General features: G+C 40.7%; 1 protein-coding gene across 4 annotated transcripts in view; it reads left to right on the top strand.

Moving 5' to 3' along the window:
* Nucleotides 1-22,238, top strand: part of fbxo41 (F-box protein 41) — a 519,821-nt gene that overhangs the window by 374,081 nt on the left and 123,502 nt on the right. For all 4 annotated transcript variants that reach the window (XM_059965939.1, XM_059965936.1, XM_059965938.1 and 1 more), the window contains exon 11: nucleotides 12,615-12,773. In XM_059965939.1, the coding sequence (XP_059821922.1) occupies nucleotides 12,615-12,773 (159 nt within the window). The remainder of the gene's footprint in view (nucleotides 1-12,614; nucleotides 12,774-22,238) is intronic.

The following is a 22,238-nucleotide window of genomic DNA, read 5'->3' on the forward strand; positions in this document are numbered from 1 at the left end:
GAAAAACAGGACAGAAAAAAACATCCTGAATAATACAAATGTCTAAAGGTTCTATGAATAATGTTGGAATTAGAGTTCCCTCCCCCCTTCAAACCCCAGAACAAGAAAGCTAATGAAAAACAGCATCAAGCTCTTCAAAACAAAAATATTTTTTTTGGATTATGGAGGGGCTACTGCACAGGACCGAAAGAAGCTGCAGAAGGTTGTAAATCTAGTCAGCTCCATCTTGGGTATTAGCCTACAAAGTATCCAGGACATCTTTAGGAAGTGGTGTCTCAGAAAAGCAGCATCCATTATTAAGGACCTCCAGCACCCAGGGCACACCCTTTTCTCACTGTTACCATCAGGTAGGAGATACAGAATCTTGAAGTCACACACGCAGCAATTCAGGAACAGCTTCTTCCCCTTTGCCATCCTATTCCTAAATGGGCATTTAATCTTTGGACACTATCTCACTTTTTTTAATATATAGTATTTCTGTTTTTTGCAATTTTTAAAATCTATTCAATATACATATACAGTAATTGATTTACTTTTTTATTATTATTTTATTCATTATTAATTTTTCCTCTTCTGTATTATGTATTGCATTGAACTGCTGCTGCTAAGTTAACAAATTTCATGTCACATGCCGGTGATAATAAACCTGATTCTGTTTCTGATTTTGAAATCTTCCTGCAACCTATGGACTCACTTTCAAGGGCTCTTCATCCCATGTTCTTGATATTTAGTGTTTTTTCTTTTCTTTTTGCATTTGCACAGTTTATTACCTTTTGCATATTGATTGTCAGACCAGTTCAAGTCAGTCTGTCATTGATTTTTTTGTGTGTTTCTTGTATTTACTGTGGATATCCACAAGTAAACAAATCTTGTATGTAGTGACAAATGTGGATTTTGATTTCATTTTAAAATCTTTTTATTAATACATAACCTACAGCTATAAAATTATACAAGACTTCAGCAAGTTGATATTTATACAATTAATAAAGCTGAAGAAAAAAAAAATTATTTAATAAAGGAAAAAAGAGAACCCCCAACTAACTAAAAATAAAAACCCCACTAACTACAAGAGGAGAAAAAAAGAAAAAAGAAAATAAAAGAAAAAAAACCATTAGGAATCAACTCCCAGAGCAATACGTCTTACCATCATCTATATATATAAAGAAGATAAATCATCAACCGCCAATTAACATTTATATAAAATAAAATTGGAAGGAAACCATATAAATTAATTCAAATTAAATGATACTATTTGGCAAAAGAGCCCATCTTCTCTCAAAATCGAATCGAGGATCAAAAATTCTACTAATTTTTTCCATACTAAGACATAACATTACTTGAGAAAACCATTGAATTAATGTAGTGACAGAGGTATCTTTCCATTTCAATAAAATAGCCCTTCTTGCCAACAATGTAACAAATGCAATTACATGTTGGTCTGAAGATGAAATACCCTGAATATGATGCAGAACTATTCCAAATAGTCAATGTATTAGGTTGTAAATTAATTTTCAGAGCTTCAGAAATTGTAGAAAATAAAGATTTCCAAAATTTTTTTAATGAAGAACGTGACCAGAACATATGCGACAAAATAACTACTTCAGTTTTACACCTATCGCAATAATTGTCTATGTTAGGAAATATTTTAGATAGTCTCTCCTTTGTTAAATAATAATGATGAACAATTTTAAATTGAATTAAACAGTGATTGGCACATATCGAAGAAGAATTGACCATTTTCAGAACTCGCAACCAATCTTCGTTAACAAAGGTCATATTAAGTTCTCTCTCCCAATCTTGTTTAATCTTTAGTGAAAGGTTATCTTTTTGCAGTAACAATAAATTATAAATTCTATCAATGGAACCTCTTACTAAAGGATTCATATTCAAAATAGTATCCAACAAATCAGATACTTGCATATATGGAAACTTAGATAAGTATTTTTGTAAAAAATGTCTAACCTGAAGATATTGCAGGAAGTGTGTATGAGGGAGAGAATATTTGCTAATTAACTCTTCAAAAGTCATCAATCGACCATCACAAAATAAATCTGCAAATAAACAGATCCCCTTATTTCTCCATAAGAGAAAAATGGGATCAGTTATTGAAGGTTTAAATAAAAAATTTCAATATAAAGAGCTAGACAATTTAAATTGTTTAAAATTTAAAAAATTGTGAAACTGAAACCAAATCCATAAGGACTGTTTAATAACAGGGTAGAGATTTAAATTTGGAATTTTAGAGAGTTGTAAAAGTAATGGAGCTCCTAAATGAGGTTAAATGAAATTGTTTGATAGCTTTTAATTCCAAATCAATCCAAGCTGGTTTTTGGTTCTTATCGAGCCAATATGGCCAAAAAGATAATTGTCGAATATTAACAGCCCAATAATGCAATCTTAAATTAGGAAGAGCAAGTCCACCATCTTTTTTAGATTTTTGTAAATGATACTTATTAATTCTTGGTCTTTTATTGTTCCAAATAAAGGACAAAATAATAGTCAATTTGATCAAAAATTTTGTAATTAAAAAGATAGGTATATTTTGAAAAATATATAAAACTCTTGGTAAAATCATCATTTTCACGGCATGGATATGACCTATTAAAGAAAGTGTAAGTGGGTTCCATCTGGAAAATAATTGTTTCATAGAGTCCAATAAAGGAACTACATTAGCTTTTTAAAGATCTTTATATCTTTTTATAATTATAATACCTAAATATTTAAAAGAGTTAAGAATTCTAAATGGAATATCATTGCAAACAGGAGCATTTAATGGAAACAATTCACTTTTATTTAAGTTAAGTTTATATCCTGAAAATTTTCCAAAATCATTTAGTATTTCCAAAAGATTAGGAATAGATTCTTCAGGGTTCAAAATATAAACCAAAAGATTATCTGCATAAAGGGAAATCTTTTGTATTGTTGCATTTATAGAGATACCATGAATATTTTTAGCTTCACGGAGTATTATAGCCAAAGGCTTCTGTACAAGACTAAATAATAAAGGGCTTAATGGACATCTCTGTCTAGTACCTTGTGAAAGTTAAAAAAGGGGACCTGAGATTATTAATAATAACAGTAGAAATAGGATTCTTATAGATCATTTGAATCCACCTATTGAAATTATTACCAAAGCCAAATTTTTCTAATACCTTAAACAGATATGTCCATTCAACTCTATCAAATGCCTTTTCTGCGTCAAGAGAAATAGCACATTGGGGTGGGTGTCTTAGATAGTGATGGATATATAATTTTCATCAATCTCCGAACATTGGAGAAAGTGTAATGGCCTTTAATAAAGCCTGTTTGATCCATAGAGATGATTTTAGTTAAAATATTTTCCAAAACGGTTAGCCATTATCTTAGAAAGGATTTTTGCATCCACAGTTAATACAGAACTAGATCTATATGATTCAGTAGGATCTTTATCTTTCTTGAGGATTAAGGAAACAGAAGCTTCATAAAAAGAAGAAGGTAAATTACCCTTCTCAAAGGATTCATGAAGTATTTCCAAAAGCTATGGAGAAAGTAACTTTTCAATTTTTTTGTAAAATCTTACCAAATAACCATCAAATCCAGGAACTTTACCTGATTGCATTGACAATGTAGATTTCTGAATTTCGTGCTCAGTAATTGGAGCATCAAGCATCTGGTGATCTTCAACAGTAATTTGAGGATTTAATCATGTGAAAAAGCCTTCATTTTGGAGGAATCTGCAGGAAATTGAGATTTATGAAGATCAGAATAAAAATCCTGAAACATACTATTAATATCTTCATGATTACTTACTATATCATTATCTTTACGAATCTTTAAAATTTGTCTTTTAGCTCTAGCTGCCCTTAATTGGGAAGCTAAGAGCCTGTAGCGATGTGCTACACACAGCGCTGAAATAACCACACACAGTCGGTGAGTTGCAGTTGCAAAAGAGATTTATTCAAACTTCGCCGTCTCGCTTTAAAGCCTTCCTGTTCCCGCCCTCCCAGGTGGGAATGCTGTAGGGGACGTGTATTCACAGTCCCGTCCGCGCGTGGGCTTTTCCCCTTGCTGGTGAAGCAGGCTTGGCGCCCTTTTTGGGACCGGCCTCAATCCCAGCATGCGCCACTTTGTGAGCTGGTTCGAGTGTGCTAAGAAGTGGGTTGCCACATCACCCCCCCCCCCAGAACCAGCGATACACCCCCCACTGTTCTCAGTCTGGGTCGGACTCTGTTTGGGAGGACTGCCTCTGCACCGCGGTGCCTGAATCTCGACCGGCTGCGCCAAGTCCACATGGGCCGGTTTGAGTCGGTCCACCGTGAAAACCTCCTCTTTCCCCCCAGTGTCCAGCACAAATGTGGACCCGTTGTTTCTGATCACCGTGAACAGCCCCTCTTAGGGCCGTTGTAGTGGTGCCCAGTGTCCGCCCCGTCATACAAAAACAAACTTACAGTTATGCAGGTCTTTGGGTACGCAGGTGGGATTCTGCCCATGCTGTGAAGTGGGTATGGGAGCCAGGTTACCAAGCCTCTCACATAGTCTGTCCAGGACTGCTGCGGGTTCTTCCTCTTGCCCCCTTGGGGCTGGTATGAACTCCCCAGGTACGACCAGGGGTGCGCCATACACCAACTCGGCTGACGAGGTGTGTAGGTCCTCCTTGGGCGCCGTGCGGATTCCAAGCAGGACCCAGGAAAGCTCGTCCACCCAGTTAGGCCCTTTGAGGCGGGCCATGAGAGCCGACTTCAGGTGACGGTGGAAACGTTCCACTAGTCCGTTCGACTGTGGGTGGTAGGCAGTGGTGTGGTGTAGCTGTGTCCCCCAAAGGCTGGACATAGCTGACCACAGGCTGGAGGTGAACTGGGCGCCTCTGTCAGAGGTAATGTGGGCCGGGACACCAATCCCGGTTGCAATCAGTGCCTGGGCGCAGGATTCGGAGGTGGTGTCGGTGAGCGGGACCGCCTCTGGCTATCTTGTGAACCGGTCCATGATAGTCAGGAGGTGCCGCGCTCTCTAACCCTAATATTCCCTTTAAACTTTTCCCCCTTCACCCTTAACCCATGTCCTCTGGTTTCTTTCTCCCCTGGTCTCAGTGGAAAAAGCCTGCTTGCATTCACTCTATCTTTACCCATCATAATTTTATATACCTCTATCAAGTCTCCCCTCATTCTTCTACACTCCAGGGAATAAACTCCTAACCTATTCAACCTTTCTCTGTAATTCAGTTTCTCAAGTCCCGGCAACATTCTCGTAAACCTTCTCTGCACTCCTTCAGCCTTACTAATATCCTTCCTGTAATTCAGTGACCAAAACTGTACACAACAGTCCAAATTCGGCCTCACCAATGCCTCATACAACGTTATAACATTAAAACTCTTATACTCAATACTTTGATTTATAAAGGCCAATGTACCAAAAGCTCTCTTTACTACCCTATCTACCTGTGATACTTTTACAGAATTTTGTATCTGTATTCATAGATCCCTCTGTTCTACTGCACTCCTCAGTGTCCTACCATTTACCTTGTATGTTCTACCTTGGTTTGTCCTTCCAAAGTGCAATACCTCACACTTGTCTGCATTAAACTCCATCTGCCATTTTTCAGCCCATTTTTCCAGCTGGTCCAGATCCCTCTGCAAGCTTTGAAACCCTTCCTCACTGTCCACTACACCTCCAATCTTTGTATCATCAGCAAATTTGCTGATCCAATTTACCACATTATCATCCAGATCATTGATATAGATGACAAATAGCAATGGACCCAGCACTGATCCTTGTGGCACACCACTAGTCACAGGCCTTCACTCAGAGAAGCAATCCTCCACTACCACTCTCTGGCTTCTCGCATTGAGCCAATGTCTAATCCAATTTACCACCTCACCCTGTATACCTAGCGACTGAATCTTCCTAACTAACCTTCCATGCGGAACCTTGTCAAAGGCCTTACTGAAGTCCATGTAGACAACATCCACTGCCTTCCCTTCATCCACTTTCCTGGTAACCTCCTCGAAAAACTCTAATAGATTGTTTAAACATGAGCTACCACGCACAAAGCCGTGTTGACTCTCCCTAATAAGTCCCTGTTCATCTAAATACTTGTAGATCCTATCTCTTAGTACTCCTTACAATAATTTACCTACTACAGAGGTCAAACTTACCAGCCTATAATTTCCCAGATTACTTTTAGAGCCTTTTTTAAACAATGGAACATCATGAGCTATCCTCCAATCTTCCGGCACCTCACCCGTAGATACCGACATTTTAAATATATCTGCCAGGGCCCCTGCAATTTCAACACTAGTCTTCTTCAAGGTCAGAGGGAATACCCTGTCAGGTCCTGAGGATTTATCTAGTCTGATTTGCCTCAAGATAGCAAGCACCTCCTCCTCTTCAATCTGTATAGTTTCCATGACCTCGCTGCTTGTTTGCCTCATTTCCATTGACTCCATGCCAGTTTCCTTGGTAAATACAGACACAAAAAACCCATTTAAGATCTCCCCCATTTCTTTTGGTTGCATACATAGCCAACCACTCTGATCTTGAAGAGGATCAATTTTATCCCTTACTATCCTTTTGCTCTTATACCAAGCTTTTTGGATTATCCTTCACCTTGACTGCCAAAGCTACCTCCTGTCTTCTTTTAGCCCTCCTGATTTCTTTCTTAAGAATTTTTTTTTGCACTTTTTATACTCCTCAAGTACCTTATTTGCTCCCAGTTTCCTACACATGTCATACATCTCTCTCTTCTTTATCAGAGTTCCAATATCCCTAGAGAACCCAGGTTCCTTATTCTTATTCACTTTGCCTTTAATCCTGACAGGAACATACAAACTCTGCACTCTCAAAATTACTCCTTTGAAGGCCTCCCACTTACCAACAACATCCGTGCCAGAAAACAACCTGTCCCAATCCACACTTTTTAGATGCTTTCTCATTTCTTCAAATTTGGATTTTTTCCAGTTTAGAACCTCAACCCAAGGACCAGATCTATCTTTATCCATGATCAAGTTGAAACTAATGGTGCTATGATCACTAGACCCAAAGTGTTTCCCTACACACACTTCAGTCACTTGTCCTAACTCGTTCCTAATAGAAGATCTAATATTGGATCCCCTCTAGTCGGTACCTCTATATATTGATTTAGAAAACTTTCCTGAACACATTTTACAAACTCTAACCCAATCTAGACCTTTAACAGTATGGGAGTCCTAATCAATCTATGGAAAATTAAAATCCCCTATTATCACAACTTTATGTTTCCTGCAGTTGTCTGCTATCTCTCTGCTGATTTGCTCCTCCAATTCTCGCTGACAATTGGGTGGTCTATAATACAACCCCATTAATGTGGTTATACCTTTCCAGCTTCTCAGCTCCACCCATATGGCCTCAGTAGTCAAGCCCTCTAATCTGTCCTGCTTGAGCACTGCTGTAACATTTTCCCTGACTCGCAATGCCACCCCCCACCACCCTTCATTCCTCTGCCTCTATCACTTCTGAAGCATCGGAACCCTGGCACATTAAGCTGTCAGTCCTGCCCCTCCTGTAGCCAAGTTTCACTAATGGCTACAATGTGATAATTCCACATGTCAATCCATGCCCTCAGCTCGTCAGCCTTCCCCACAATACTCCTCACATTGAAATAGACACAGCTCAGAAGATTATTACCACCACGCATAACCCTTCTATTTGTGACTTAGCATGAAACTTTAACCATTTATTTTCACCCCCGCTCCACTATCTGCTCAGTCACTCTGATTCTCATCCCCCTGCAAATCTAGTTTAAACCACCCACCCCCCAAGTTTTTTACGCAGAGAGTGATGAGTGCGTGGAATGGTCTGCTGGTGATGGTGGTAGAGGCGGATACAATAGGGTCTTTTAAGAATCTCCTGGGTGTCTACGTGGAGTAAAATAGAGGGCTATGGGTATAGCCTAGGTAGTTCTAAGGTAGGGACATGTTCGGCACAGCTCTGTGGGTTGAAGGGTCTGTATTGTGCTGTAGGTTTTCTATGTTTCTAACATGGGAGCAGATGTTCTCAGGGAAATACACGTCAGAAATGTGCCGAATGTTCAGGGAACATTTGCATGTAGTTTTACATAGATATGTTCCATTGAGGCAGGGAAAGGCTGATAGAGTTAAAGAACTATGGTGTACAATTTAGAAAATCGAGTTAAGAAAAAAAGAAAAGCTTATGAAAGATTGTAAAAACTAGGTACTGTTAGGGCTCCAGAAAATTACAAGGTTGGTAGGAAGGAGCTTAAGAATGGAATTAGAAGAGGCCATGAGAAGGCCTTGGTGAGCAGGTTTAAGGAAAACCCCAAGGCATTCTACAAGCATGTGAAGAGGAAGAGGATGAGCCGTGTGAGAATAGAACCAGTTAGGTGCGATTGTGGAAACATGTGCATGGAGTCAGAGGATGTAGCGGAGGTACTTAATGAATACTTTGCTTCAGTATTCACCAGGGTAAAAGACCTTGGCAATTGTGGGGATGACTTACAGTGGACTGAAACACTTGAGCATATAGATGTTAAGAAAGAGGATGTGCTGGAACTTTTGAAAAGCATTAAGTTAGATAAGTCACTGGTACTGGACAAGATGTACTCCAGGCTACAGTGGGAAGCGAGGGAGGAGATTGCTGAGCCTCTTGCGATGATCTTTGCATCATCAATAGGGATGGGGAAAGTACTGGAGGGTAGCAAATGTTGTTCCCTTATTCAAGAAAAGTAGCAGAGATCACCCAGGAAATTATAAACTGTTGAATCTGACTTCAGTGGTGGGCAGGTTATTGGAGAAGATCATGAGAGGCAGGATTTATCAGCATTTGGAGGACATAATCTGATTAGGGATAGTCAGCTTGGCTTTGTCAAGGGTAGGTCATGTCTTATGAGCTTGATTGAAGTCTTTGAGGATATAACAAAACACATTGATGAAAGTAGAGGAGTGGATGTAGTGTATATGGATTTCAATAAAGCATTTGATAAGATTCCCCATGCAAGGCTCCTTCAGAAAGTAAGGAGGCATGGGATCCAAGGAGACCTTGCTTTGTGGATCCAGAATTGGCTTGCCTACAGAAGGCAAAGGGTGGTAGTTTGCAAGAGTAAAAGGAGGTTGATGGCAGTTATATACAGGCCTCCCAACAGTGACTAGGAGGTGGACCACAGGTTACAACAGAAAATAGAAAAGGGGAGTCAAAAGGGCAATGTTATGTTAATCATGGGAGATTTAAACATGCAAGTCGATTAGGGAAATCAGGTTGCTAATGGATCGCAAGAGAGTGAATTTGTTGAATGCCTAAGAGATAGCTTTTTAGAGCAGTTTATTGTTGAGCCAACTCGGGGATCAGCTATACTGGATTGGGTGTTATGCAATGAACCAGAGGCGATTAGGGAGCTTAAGATAAACTAACCCTGAGAAACCAGTGATCACAATTATTTCAGTGGAGTAAGGGAAATTACAGTGGTATTAGAGAGGAGTTTGTCAAAGTAAATTGGAAGGAGCTGCTGGCAGGATTGTCAGCAGAGCAGCAATGAAATGCATTTTTGAGAAAAATTAGGAAAGTACAGGACAAATGAAGAAATACTCAGATGGTAAAATAGTACAACCGTGGCTGACAAGGGAAGTCAAAGCTATTGTAAAAGCAAAAGAAAGGGCATACAACAAAGCAGAAATTAGTGAGAAGTTTTTGAAAACCTACAGAGAGCAACTAAAACAATCATTAGAAGGGAAAAGATGAAATATGAAAGCAAGCTAGCAAATAATATCAAAGAGGATCGTAAAAGTTTTTTCAATTATGTTAAAAATAAAAGAGAAATGAGAGTGGATATAGGACTGCTAGAAAATGAAGCAAAAGAAATAATAATGGAGGAAGTAGATATAGTGTGTGACGGAAGAGAAATGGGTGCGGTTACTGTTACAAGAGAGAAGGTGTTCAAAAAACTGTAAGTCCTAAAGGTACATAAGTCACCCGGAACAGAGGAACTGCAGCCTAGGGTTCTGAAAGAAATAGCGTTAGCAATTGTGGTGGCATTAGAAATGATCTTTCAAAAATCATTGGACTCTGGAATGGTGCCAGAGGACTGTAATTTTGCAAATTTCACACCACTCTTAAAGAAAGAAGGAAGGCAACAGAAAGGAAATTATAGACCAGGTAGCCTGGCCTCAGTGGTTGGGATGATGTTAGAGTCAGTCGTTAAGGATGGGGTGATGGAATATTTAGTGACACATGACAGGACAGTAGAAAATCAGTATGGTTTCCTTCAAGGAAAATGCTGCCTGACAAGCCTGTTGGAAATCTTTGAGGAGATTACAAGTAGGATAGATAAAGGGGATGCAATGGATGTTGTATATTTGGGCTTTCAGAATGCCTTTGCCAAGATGCCACACATGAGGCTGCTTACCAAGTTAAGAGCCCATGGTATTACAGGAAAGTTGCTAACATGGTTAGAGCATTGGCTGATTGGTAGGAGACAGCACCTGGGAGTAAAAGGATCCTTTTCTGGTTAGCTAGAGGTGTTCTGCAGGGGACAGTGTTGGGACTACTTCTTTTTATGCTGTATATAAATGATTTAGATGGTATAATTGATGGCTTTGTTGCCAAGTTTGCAGATGATATGAAGATTGCAGGAGAGGCAGGTCATGCTGAGGAAATGGGTAGGATGCAGAAGGACAACTGATGAGAATTGGCAAGAAAGTGCCAAATGAAATACAATGTTGGAAAATGTAAAGTCATGCCATTTGGTAGTAGAATAAAATGTGTGGATTATTTTCTAAACGGGAAGAAAAATCGGGAATCTGAGATGCAAAGGGACTTGGGAGTCCTTGTACAGAACACCCTAAAGGTTAACTCGCAGGTGCCACATTAGCATTTATTTCAAGAGGTCTAGAATACAAGATGCTCAGGCTTTATAGGCAATGGTAAAGCTTCGCCTTGAGTATTGTGAACAGTACTCAACTTAGAAAAGATGTGCTGGCATTGGAGAGGGTCCAGAGGAGGTTCACAAGGACAATTTCAGGAATGAAAGGGTTATCATACAAGGAATGTTTGATGGCTCTGTGTCTGTACACACTGGAATTCAGAAGGATGCAGGGAGGGGAGGGGATCTTTAGAATGTTGAAAGGCCTAGACAGGGTAGATGTGCAAAGGACATTTCCCATGATGGGAGAGTCTAGGACAAAAGGGCACGGCCTCAGGATAGAGGGGCACCCTTTAAAAACAGATGAAGAAAAATTTCTTTAGCCAATGGGTGTTGAATTTGTGGAATTTGTTGCCACATGCAGCTGTGGTGGCCAGGTCGTTTGGTGTATTTAAGTCAGAGACTTTTTTTTTGTTTGGACATGGCATCAAAGGTTACGGGTAGAAGGCCGGGAATTCTGGTTGAGGAGGAGGTAAAAGAAAAGGATCAGCCATGATCGAATGACGGAACAGGCTTGATGGGACAGATAGCCTAGTTTTGCTCCTGTGTCTTATGGTCTTACGGTTGTAGATGGTTCGTATTCTGCATGGACATTGGAGACCAGGGGTGTTCCGTAAGGATCTATTCTGGGACCCCTCCTCTTACCTGGATGAAGAAGTACGAGCATGGGTTAGTAAGTTTGCTGATGAAACAAATTTTGGGGGTTTTGTGGATAATCTGGATGGTTGTTAGAGTTTGTAGTGGTTCATCTTTAGGATGTAGAACTGGGCTGAGAAGTGGCAGATGGAGTTCAACCCAGATAAGTGTGAGGTGGTTCATTTGGGTAGGTCAAATTTGAAGACAGAATATGAAATGAATGGCAAGACTCTTAGCAGTGTGCAGGATCTGAGAGATCTTGGGATCTGTGTCAATATGACACTCAAAGCACTCAAAGGTTGACAGTGTTGTTAAGAAGGCTTATGCTGTGTTGGCATTAATCAAATGTGGGATTGAGTTCAAGACCTGTGAGGTAATGTTTTGGCTATGTAGGACCTTGGTCAGACCCCACTTGGAGTACAGTGTTCAGTTCTGGTCACAGGAAGTATGCGGATACTATAGAGAGTATAGAGGAGATTTACAAGGATGTTGCCTGGATTAGAGGGCATACCTTATGAGAATAGGTTGAGTGTAGTTTGCCTTTTGTCCTTGGAGTGACAGAGGATGACAGGTAACCTGATAGAGGTGTATAAGATGATGAGGGGCATTGATCGTGTGGATAGTCAGAGGCTTTTCACAGGGCTGAAATAGCTAACACGTGGAGGCGTAGTTTTAAAGTGCTTGGAAATGGGTACTGAGGGGATGTCGGGTATGCACTAGAGTAATTCTAAGCAGTCTGTAGAGTAGGTTATATGGTCGGCACAACACTATAGAACGAAGGGCCTGTAATGTACTGTAAATTTCTGTGTTCTCTGTTTCTCATTGCAGATTGCTCCTTCAGTTTCCCTGTTTTATTGCTGTCTAGTGCATAGACAAAATTTTTTCTCTAAATTCCTCAATCCTAAAAGAAAGCAGCAGCTTCTAGAGAGACATGATTGGGAACAATGTATTTGTGAGAATAGAGTTAGGCTGAGAAACCAATTATGAAGCCAAATGAAAATATGTGCATTAATTCCCAGAGTTCAGAATATTGTGTCATTCGTTTTCTTTTGAACTGCGCAAATTTTATTGTGATAATTATTTTCCCCCTCAGCTCGGAACTGTATCCGGTTGCAAGTACTGGAACTTGATCATGTGACCGAAATAAACCAGGAGGTAGCAGCAGAAGTTTGTCGAGAGGGTCTAAAAGGATTAGAAATGCTGGTACTAACATCAACCCCAGTCACACCGAAAGCTCTGTTACATTTTAACAGTAAGTATATTTGTTCTTGAATGCAATTAGTACATTTTACATAAGCAGAGTATTCGTAAGATATAGTAGCAGAAGTAGGCCATTCGGCCCATCGAGTCTGCTCCACCATTCAATCATGGGCTGTTACAATTTTTCCATTCATTCCCACTCCACTGCCTTTCCCCCATACCCCTTAATGCCCAGGCTAATCAAGAACCTATCTATCTCTGCCTTAAACGCACACAATGACTTGGCCTCCACAGCCACCTGTGGTAACAAATTCCACAGATTTACCCCCCTCTGACTCAAGTAATTTCTCCACATCTCTGTTCTAAATGGACGTTCTTCAATCCTGAAGTCATGCCCTTCTGTCCTCAACTCCCCTTTGCCATATCTAATCTGTTCAGGCCTCTTAACATTTGGAATGTTTCTATGAGATTCCCCCTCATTTTCCTGATACACCCCAAGAGCTGCCAGACGTTCCTCATACAGTAACCCTTTCATTCCTGGAATCATTCTTGTGAATTTTCACTGAACCTTCTCCAATGTCAGTATATCCTTTCCAAAATAAGGAGCCCAAAACTGCACACAGTATTCCAAGTGTGGTCTTATGAGTGCCTTATAGAGCCTCAACGTCACATTCCTGCTGTTATACTTTATCTATACCTCTGGAAATGTATGCCAACATTGCATTCGCCTTCTTCACCACTGACTCAACCTGGAAGTTAATCTTTAGGACTCTCAAGTCCCTTTGCATTTCTGCATTTTGAATTTTCTCCCCATCTAAATAATAGTCTGCTTGTTTATTTCTTCCACCAAAGTGCATGAACATACACTTTGCAACATTATATTTCATTTGCCACTTCTCTGTCCATTGCTCTAAACTATCTAAGTGTCTCTGCAGGCTCTGTGTTTCCTCAGCATTACCCACTCCTCCAACTATCTTTTGTATCATCAGCAAATTTAGCCACAAATCCATTAATCCCACAATCCAAATCATTAACATACATCTCAAAAAGCAGCGGTTCCAACACCGACCCCTGTGGAACTCCACTGCTAACCGGCAGCCAGCCAGAGTAAGATCCCTTTATTCCCACTCTCTGTTTCCTGCTGATCAGCCAATACTCAATTCATGCTAGTAACTTCCCTGTAATTCCATAGGCTCTTAGCTTGCTAAGCAGCCTCATGTGCGGCACCTTGTCAAAGGCTTTCTGAAGATCCAAGTACACCACATCGCCACTGCATCTCCTTACTCTGCTTGTAATTTCCTCAAAATATTGCAGTAGTTTAGTCAGGCAGGATTTTCCTTTCAGGAAACCGTGCTGGCTTTGGCCTATCTTTTCATGTGCCTCCATGTACTCCATAATCTCATCCCTAACAATCAATTCCAACAACTTCCCAACTACTGATTACAGGCTAACAGATCTATAGTTTCCTTTCTGCTGCTTCCCACCCTTCTTAAATAGCGGAGTAACTTTTGCAATTTTCCATTCATCTGGTACAATGCCAGAATCTATTGATTCTTGAAAGATTACTGTTAATGCCTCCGCAGTCTCTCCAGCTACCTCCTTCAGAACTCAAGGGTGCAACCCAAGATTTATCCACTCTCAGACCATTAAGCTTCCTGAACACCTTCTAAGTCGTAATTTTCACTGCACATACTTCACTTCCACTTTATTTATAGTGTTGGAAAAAAGAGAGAGAGAGAGAACTACCGCTTCTACTCTTCCAATGATTCTGAGTGAGGCACAGAGAGATCTGTATTTACTGACAATTACCTTTATTGTTCAAACTAACGTGAATTCATACACTAAATACCTTGTGCACACACCTGCTAAGTATCCCTGACCCTCCAAGTCAGTCAAAGAATAGCAAAGGTATTACCCAGGCGGAGGAATTTACGCTGGCCAGGCGCTTCTTGTTCCTCGTAGTCCCAATTCACTCTCCATGTGCTTCACGCAGGATTCTTCTCGCTTGTATCTGCGATGGCTATTCTTCGAAGTTACTGCCACCAGCACCCACAAAGCATCCACTTTTATATTCATCTCTTATCAATTCAAATGTTGCATTCCTGTGTCATTGGCCACAGGTCATTTGTCTGGCCTTTAACACCTGGTCATTGGCTCTGGTCCAAAGCAGCATCCATCTATTGTCCTCTTCCCATCAAGGGACAGTTGCTGACTCATGGCTCTTTGTTCTCAGTCAGCAATGAGCTTGAATCACCTCAGGCATTCACAATCCTGCATGTTATAGCCAACCAAAGAACACTTCGCAAATAACTCCTTATTTGGAAATGACCTCCAGTCCAGCAGATTACCTGAAGAGTCTTTGTGCCTTCTTTAAAACACTAATCAAGTCCAGCATGTCAAGCTTACAAAATGGAGAATAGAGTGTCTTCACAAAATGGCAGCCTCCATCCCCCAAGCACACGACAAGAACAAAAACCGCTTCTACTGTCCTTGATTCATTTGAATTCACTGATTTGAAGATTCTCATTCTTTCTGGCCAACATATCTCTCCTCTTGATTCAAAGATTTATCTTAGGATCACTATCCTCCTCTATTCTATTGACCATCCATTGAATTGCCATGGATCCCCAGCAGTTTTGCAGCACTTACATTATAACTTTTACTTACTAAATTCATACAATTTTTATACTGGCCATCGTTTTTTCAGTAGTGCAAAATCATTCCTGTCTACCTTTTGCATAATTTCAGCCTTCCATCTTCTGAGTTAATACACGTTAAATAATACAATCATCAGTGTACAAAAAATTAATATTACTGCAGCATGTGAGATTATCCTCACCCATGGATGTATTTGAACATTTGATCCCCAATTGATCCCCAATTATCCCGAAAGTCTAAGTCACTTCTAAAATTTTATGACATAGGAATTGTACCTTTGTACCCTCTGGAATATTTGATGCTTTATCCACACATATCAAACCATTTACCCCAGCATAATACAAATTCAAGTCTTCCATTTCTTCCACATCCGCCCGTATTACCCGTATCCGTTGAGAAAAGTTTCTTTTGATCATATAATGACGTTGTTGTTGACAAGTTCATCAGCAGTAATGTTTCAGAAGCACAGCCAATCATGACCCCAGTCATGGTCAATTACATCACCATAAAGTGCATTATTCTCTTCATATTGAATTAAATCTGTAATTACATAAAGGGTAATATCTGCTCTTATTTCCGGTTTCAATCTTGAATTACTTTAAATCCATGTTTTCGATCTGGTTTTCCAACCCATGCAATTTAGGCTTCCAATCATCTTTGGACTCAAGTCGTCCAACTTTTCTCACCCAATTTCATTTTAAGACAGGGAAGGCAGCAACCAATGTATTTCTCCTCATTTTATTTATACATTTCAAACTGAGAAAATGGAAAACTCCTCCTTGGTCAGATCTTTTGCCATCTTCTTGGAATAATTGTTCCAAATTCAGATCTTCCAAATCAGAACTATTGTGTACATCAATTGTGAAGTCTCCAAAATTGGGACTATCATGTACATCAATTGTTAAATGTCGATGATGATAATTTTCCTGTTTCTCCACCACCAATTTCAACTGGTTGATGTGGTACCATCCACTTTTATCTAGAGAAGTTAGCACCCTGTATACTGATGGACTTGCTTTGTCTATGATTTCATAGGGCCCTGCAAACCTTGGATTTAAAAATGAAGTGGGTTGGTGTATTCTAATCATCACTCTTTGTCCTGGGCTTAATTCTATGGGACTGACTTTTGAGTCAAAGTAGGCTTTACTCTGCTGCTTCTTCTTTCCTATTTGATGAGGTGCCACATAATTGGCCTCTTTCACTGTCTCTACCAACTGCTGTACACACTTTTCAGGTTCTGACAAATCTAACCCTAACAACTCCTCTAACCCTTTCATGTTTCTTCCAGTCATGATTTTATAAGGGGTGTAACCTGTTGAAGATTCCTTATTACCATCAACACATAAAACAGAACTGCTTGCCATGTTGTTCAATGTTGTTGTACCATTTTGGCCATCATATTTTTTAAAGTTCAGTTCATTCTTTCCACAATTCCACTAGACTGTGATCTATAGGGTAGATGAAATCTCTGCTTAATTCCTAAAAGTGCCATGGCATCTTGCATTATCTGGGCTGTAAAATGTGTGCCTCTATCTGACTCTATACTCCGAGGTAATCCCCAACAAGTAAAAACCCTTTCCAATAAGATTTTTGCAGTAGCTTTGGCTGTGTTAGTCTTAGTTGGGAAAGCTTCCACCCATTTGGTGAAAGTATCTACTACTACAAGGATATACTTGCACCCTCCTGTGGTTGGTGGCAAGGGTCCAACATAGTCTATCTGCAAATTAGTCCAAGGTCCTTCCACTGGTCTGGTTATGTCGGAGGGCTCCTTTCTTTACATTTCCGTCAGGATTATATTGTGCACAAATCAAACAATTCTTGACATAGTGTTCCACATCCTCCTTCATCCTAGGCCACCAACACACCTCCTTGATTTTTTCCAGGGTTCTTTCAGCTCCCAGGTGTCCCCATAAATCATGGTACCAGTGGATCATCTGATTTCTTCCTAACTCTGGAACCACAAACTTTCCTTCATATAGGACTACTCCATCTTTAACATATACACTCTTGTATTCTTCATACATTTCTGACCTTACTCTTATTATTTTTTTTAATTCTTTATCCTTCTTCTGCTCCTCAGATAAATCCATAACTTTAATCTGTCGTTCCTTCTGCCTTCCCATCTCCCCAATCTGTGGTTGCCATTCCTGCCCATTTAAAGCACCTTGCTTTGCCAACTCATCAGTCTTCTTATTCCCCTCAGGGGACAATTTAGAGTGAGCTTTCACCTTTACAACTCCGTATTCTTTCCCCTTTGCTTCTTCAAATATATATTGCAGCAGAGCAGCAGATGGGAGGGGTTTTCCATCAGCTGAAACAAACCCTCTTGCTTCCCACAGAGGCAAATGTTCTGTAAGGCTGTTACAAACATACGTACTATCAGAGTGTATGACTGATCCAAGTGGAAAATATTCTGGATGCTAACCACGTATGCTACAGCTGCCAATTCTACTGCTTGTGCGCTCATGGTTTTGGGTAGCTTTAAAGCTATACTATACCTTTCCTGTCCCTGTTCATCCTCTACATAAACGCCACACCCAGTTCTCCTCTCACCATCCTGTACTGATGAGGAGTGTTACGTATTCAGGCAACAATAAATATATGAGTTCGGCAAGGGTTTCTTATAACAAACAACACGTTTATTAAACACAGAAAACAAACCCCCCAAAAGTAAACAAACACTACCGTAACCGGAAACAGCTGCTGAACGGCTGTTCAAACAGTTCTTAAAGTGATATTCCAAAACAGTTCTTTAAGTGATATTCCAAAACAGTTCTTTAAAGTGATATTGCCAAAAGTTCGATATGCTCACAGTCCATTTTAAAAGGAGAGACTTTACAGGACGATTTAGGTCCTCTCTCACGTCGTTTGCTTCGATCCCCGACTTCGAAATTCCCACGAAGAATTTACGAAACAGAACGGCTTAAAGGCACTGACCTTTCCTTCCTCACTATCCTCAATCCTTTCTGGTAAACCCAGGGATTAACACGAAGATAGTCAACGAAATCCTTCCAAATAAGGATCAAACAAAGGTCGCCCCCGTTTCACCGTAGAAAGCGATTCTCCTCGATCTTTAACCTTGAATCTTCACTCTCCTCTAATTCCCTCGAACTAACAGAATCATAAGGAACCTGTTGGCATTAACCTTTTAAACTTTAGGCATTAAATAAAAACTTCATCCTTCAACTAAACTGCGTCATCACTTCAAACACGCAGTGGCATGAAGTCAACTTGGCAAATCCAGGCACCAACTGCCCCTCCTCACAGGGTGGGGTCTACCTTTTATAACCTGTAAAAAAAACCCGTCACATGATCTCTACTGGCGGGAAAATGACGTCATTCCACCATCACAAGACCATCACCTCAAGTCCAGTACAGCTTCAACCCCAGCCACATGACAAGGGCTCCACTGTCATGTGTCACGAGTACGTAACAGGAGCCATCCACAAAAATTTTAAAATAGGGTTTTCCCTTCTCCTTTGTGTCTTTGGTCTCGAACATTATTTTGTCTGATTTGTCTCTACTCTCTCCTGTTTGTTTTGATACATATGGTCCCTTGGGGTCATTTGCTATCAGAACCTGACATTCATGTTCACCACCTTGATACACCAGGTTGTCAGCTAACATAGTGGTGGCACTTACTCGTTTTACAGTTATATTTCTCCCTTGCAACAGCAATGTCCACCTGGCGATTCTGTTTTGGCTTACTGAGCCATCTTTAATCCTTCCATCTAACAGTAATTGTATGGGGGTATGTTCTGTCAATATCGTAAGGCCCACTATATAGTTGAAATGTTGTACTGCCCAGAAAACTGCTGACAAGTGTTTTTCACATACAGTATACCCCTGTTCTACTGGTGAGAACATGCGTGATGCATACGCTATTGGTCTTAACTTCCCATGCGTCTCCTGTAATAGGACTACTGAGAGGGTGGTATCAGTTGTAGCCACCTCCGATGAGAATGGTTCATTCGGATTTGGGGTTTTCAAAGCAGACGCCATGGCCAGCACTTGCTTCAGGTCTGTGATGGCCTGCATGTGTTCTGATTTCCATTCCCGTGCCACATTCTTTTTCAGTAACCCCATTAAAGGAGCTGCCTTAGTGGGAAATCCATCAATGTGATCCCCACAGTAGCCTATTAGCCCCAGAAAGGACCTCAGCCCTTTCACATCTTGAGGAATAGGCAGTTTCATAACCGACTCTACTCTTCGTTTATCAATTTCTCTTTTTCCCGGTGTCAAGGTCATTCCCAAATAACGAACTTCTTGTTTCATCACCTGTGCTTTTTTAGGTTTTATCTTTAGTCCCAATGCACGCAATAATTGCAACTGTTCTGTCAATAGCTGATAATGTTCCTGCTTAGTTTCCGTCTGCAGGAGTAAATCATCTACATATTGGACCAAGCATTCAGGCATTGAGAACCTCTAAGCCTTCCTTTAACTGCTGGTGAAATATAGATGGGGAATTATGGAACCCCTGTGGTAGGGCAGTCTATGTATATTGCTGTCCCTGAAAGGTAAATGCAAACTTGTATTGACACTCTCTTTCTAATGGAATAGACCAAAATCCATTGTTTATGTCTAAAACTGTAAACCATTGCACTTTTTCATTCTGTTTGACTACTGTTTCTGGGTTAGTTGCTACAGTTGGGGCTGTTAAAGGGGTTACTTTATTCAGCTCTCGATAGTCTATTGTCAATCTCCAACTACCATCGGGTTTCCTCACTGGCCATATGGGTGAGTTATTAGTTGAGGCTACTGGCCTCAGTACCCCTTGTTGTACCAAACTCTGCATTACCTTATCCACATCTTCCTCAGCTTTCTTTGGAAATCCATATTGCTTCCGTGGTTTGGGGTCTGGACCTTGTATGCACACACTGCCAATCATCTTTCTGCAGTCATGCTTATACCATGCAAATGCCCTTAAGTTTTGTGTAATGATTTGCTGTACCATGTGATCATTGCTCATCTCTTCTGGTTTTATCCACATTTCCCCCATGGTGCAGATTCTATCCTGATATTCACCTACTGGAATTTGTCTGTGACATGTATCATTCATATCGGTTGGCATTTGCCAAATCATAGAGTTAACTGGATCAAAACAAAGTCCCGCTTTGGCCATGTAATCACTCCCCAGTATATGTTCCTGCTCCCGGGGTAATTCAAATAGCACTATGGAATGTTCTAATGCTATGTCTCCTATTCTAACTTCTAAGGGTGCACTCACGTGTCCCATTTGTGAATGACCTGTAAATCCACTTAAGATAATTTTACCTTGTATTTCCCAGTTTGCATTAGTTACGTTAGTGGTGTTGACAGTGGTTCAGGATCCTCCAGTGTCCCATAAAAAGGTAACAGGGCAGCCTCTGACCCTACCATTTACTAGAGGTCTTCCAGTTTCGTCCCACCTTGTGTCACACACCCATGTTGGTGAGGCCTGACACCATCATTGAAGCTCGGGGTACAATCCCCCAGATGGCGATGTCTCCACCACATTGTTTTGTGGGCTTGTTCTGTCTGGCCCCTCCAAGGTCACACCTCCTTGCCCTACTCTCCCACCTCCCAGGTTTGGACATTCTCTCTTGATGTGTCCCTCTCGACCACAATTATAGCATTTAAACACTCCACCTCCAAGTCTCCCTGTTCTTGACACTGTTTCATTTTCTCTGGTTTTCCTAGTCCCTTGATAGTATGGTGGGGTGATATTTGGAGTGGGTCCCCTACCCTCATTTCTCCAGGCAGTTTCTTTACCTCCAACAGACAGCAATTTCCCATTAGCGGGTTTATTTGGCCTTTGTGTCTCCTTTTCCCATGCTCTACTCATTTTCCTCAGTGTCCATGCCTCATTATGTGTAGGGTCAGTGGGATCAAACATGTCTATTACCTTTTTAGATTCATCGGTACAGTGAGCCACCGATGTCCTTAACCATCTATTTAAGAGCTCTGGTCCTAAATGGTCTCGATCTACTGTTGTTCCATATACTCCTTGGAACACCGTCCATAAACGGGACGCAAACGCAGTAGGTTGTTCACCTCTCCTCTGGTAACATTTGGCTAGCGCCTCTACAGGATCGCCTCTGTTAATACCCATGACTGTCAATATTGCCGTCTTTAATTACTCATTTGTGCCCCCACCTTGTTGTTGTATATTTGGCAAAGCCGAGTGTATGTTTGGATGTAAACATATCATAATTAATTTTCTTTCTTTGGCATCATCTAGACCGTGTATTATTCTCTGATGATTAGTGGCCTGAAACAGTTCCCAAGGATCATCTCCGAACCCACAAATTCTGATATCTTTGGCAATATCTCTGAGCTGCTGTACTCCAAACGGAGTAGTGTATGTTATATTCTGGTTTTGATTTCCTGCCCCAGCTCCCCCCTCTCAAATAGTAACTGGGGGGGGGGGCTAGTGGTGCCATTGGCACCGGTGATTCCTTAGTATTGTATGCGGGCGGGGGATCCTCAGGGAAAAGCGCTTCATCTTTATCAAGACCATATCGAGTCGCATCATCGGCTAAACCATTCCAATCTATATCTACACATTCACTCTCTTCCCCTCTTTCAGATCCAAAAGCACATATTCCTCTCTGTGCAGAAAGATGGTCCTGCAGCTTTTGTATTTGTTTTAAATATTTTGTATGGTCACTAGTATTACTTCTCTTTTCAGAAACTGATTTCTGTATCACATCTATAGCTGTTTTTAAATCACTGCCCTGTTTCTTTAATTCTTCTGCTTGGCTCTTGGCTAAATTAGCTTACTTTTCCAGTTTACTCTGTTCTTTAACGAGTTTCTCGCATTTCAGCTGAAACTGATTCATATGCACCTAATCCATACTTCTTTGTCCCTGCAAATCTG

Source organism: Hypanus sabinus, chromosome 3 (assembly GCF_030144855.1).
Source record: "Hypanus sabinus isolate sHypSab1 chromosome 3, sHypSab1.hap1, whole genome shotgun sequence".
NCBI lineage: Eukaryota > Metazoa > Chordata > Chondrichthyes > Myliobatiformes > Dasyatidae > Hypanus > Hypanus sabinus.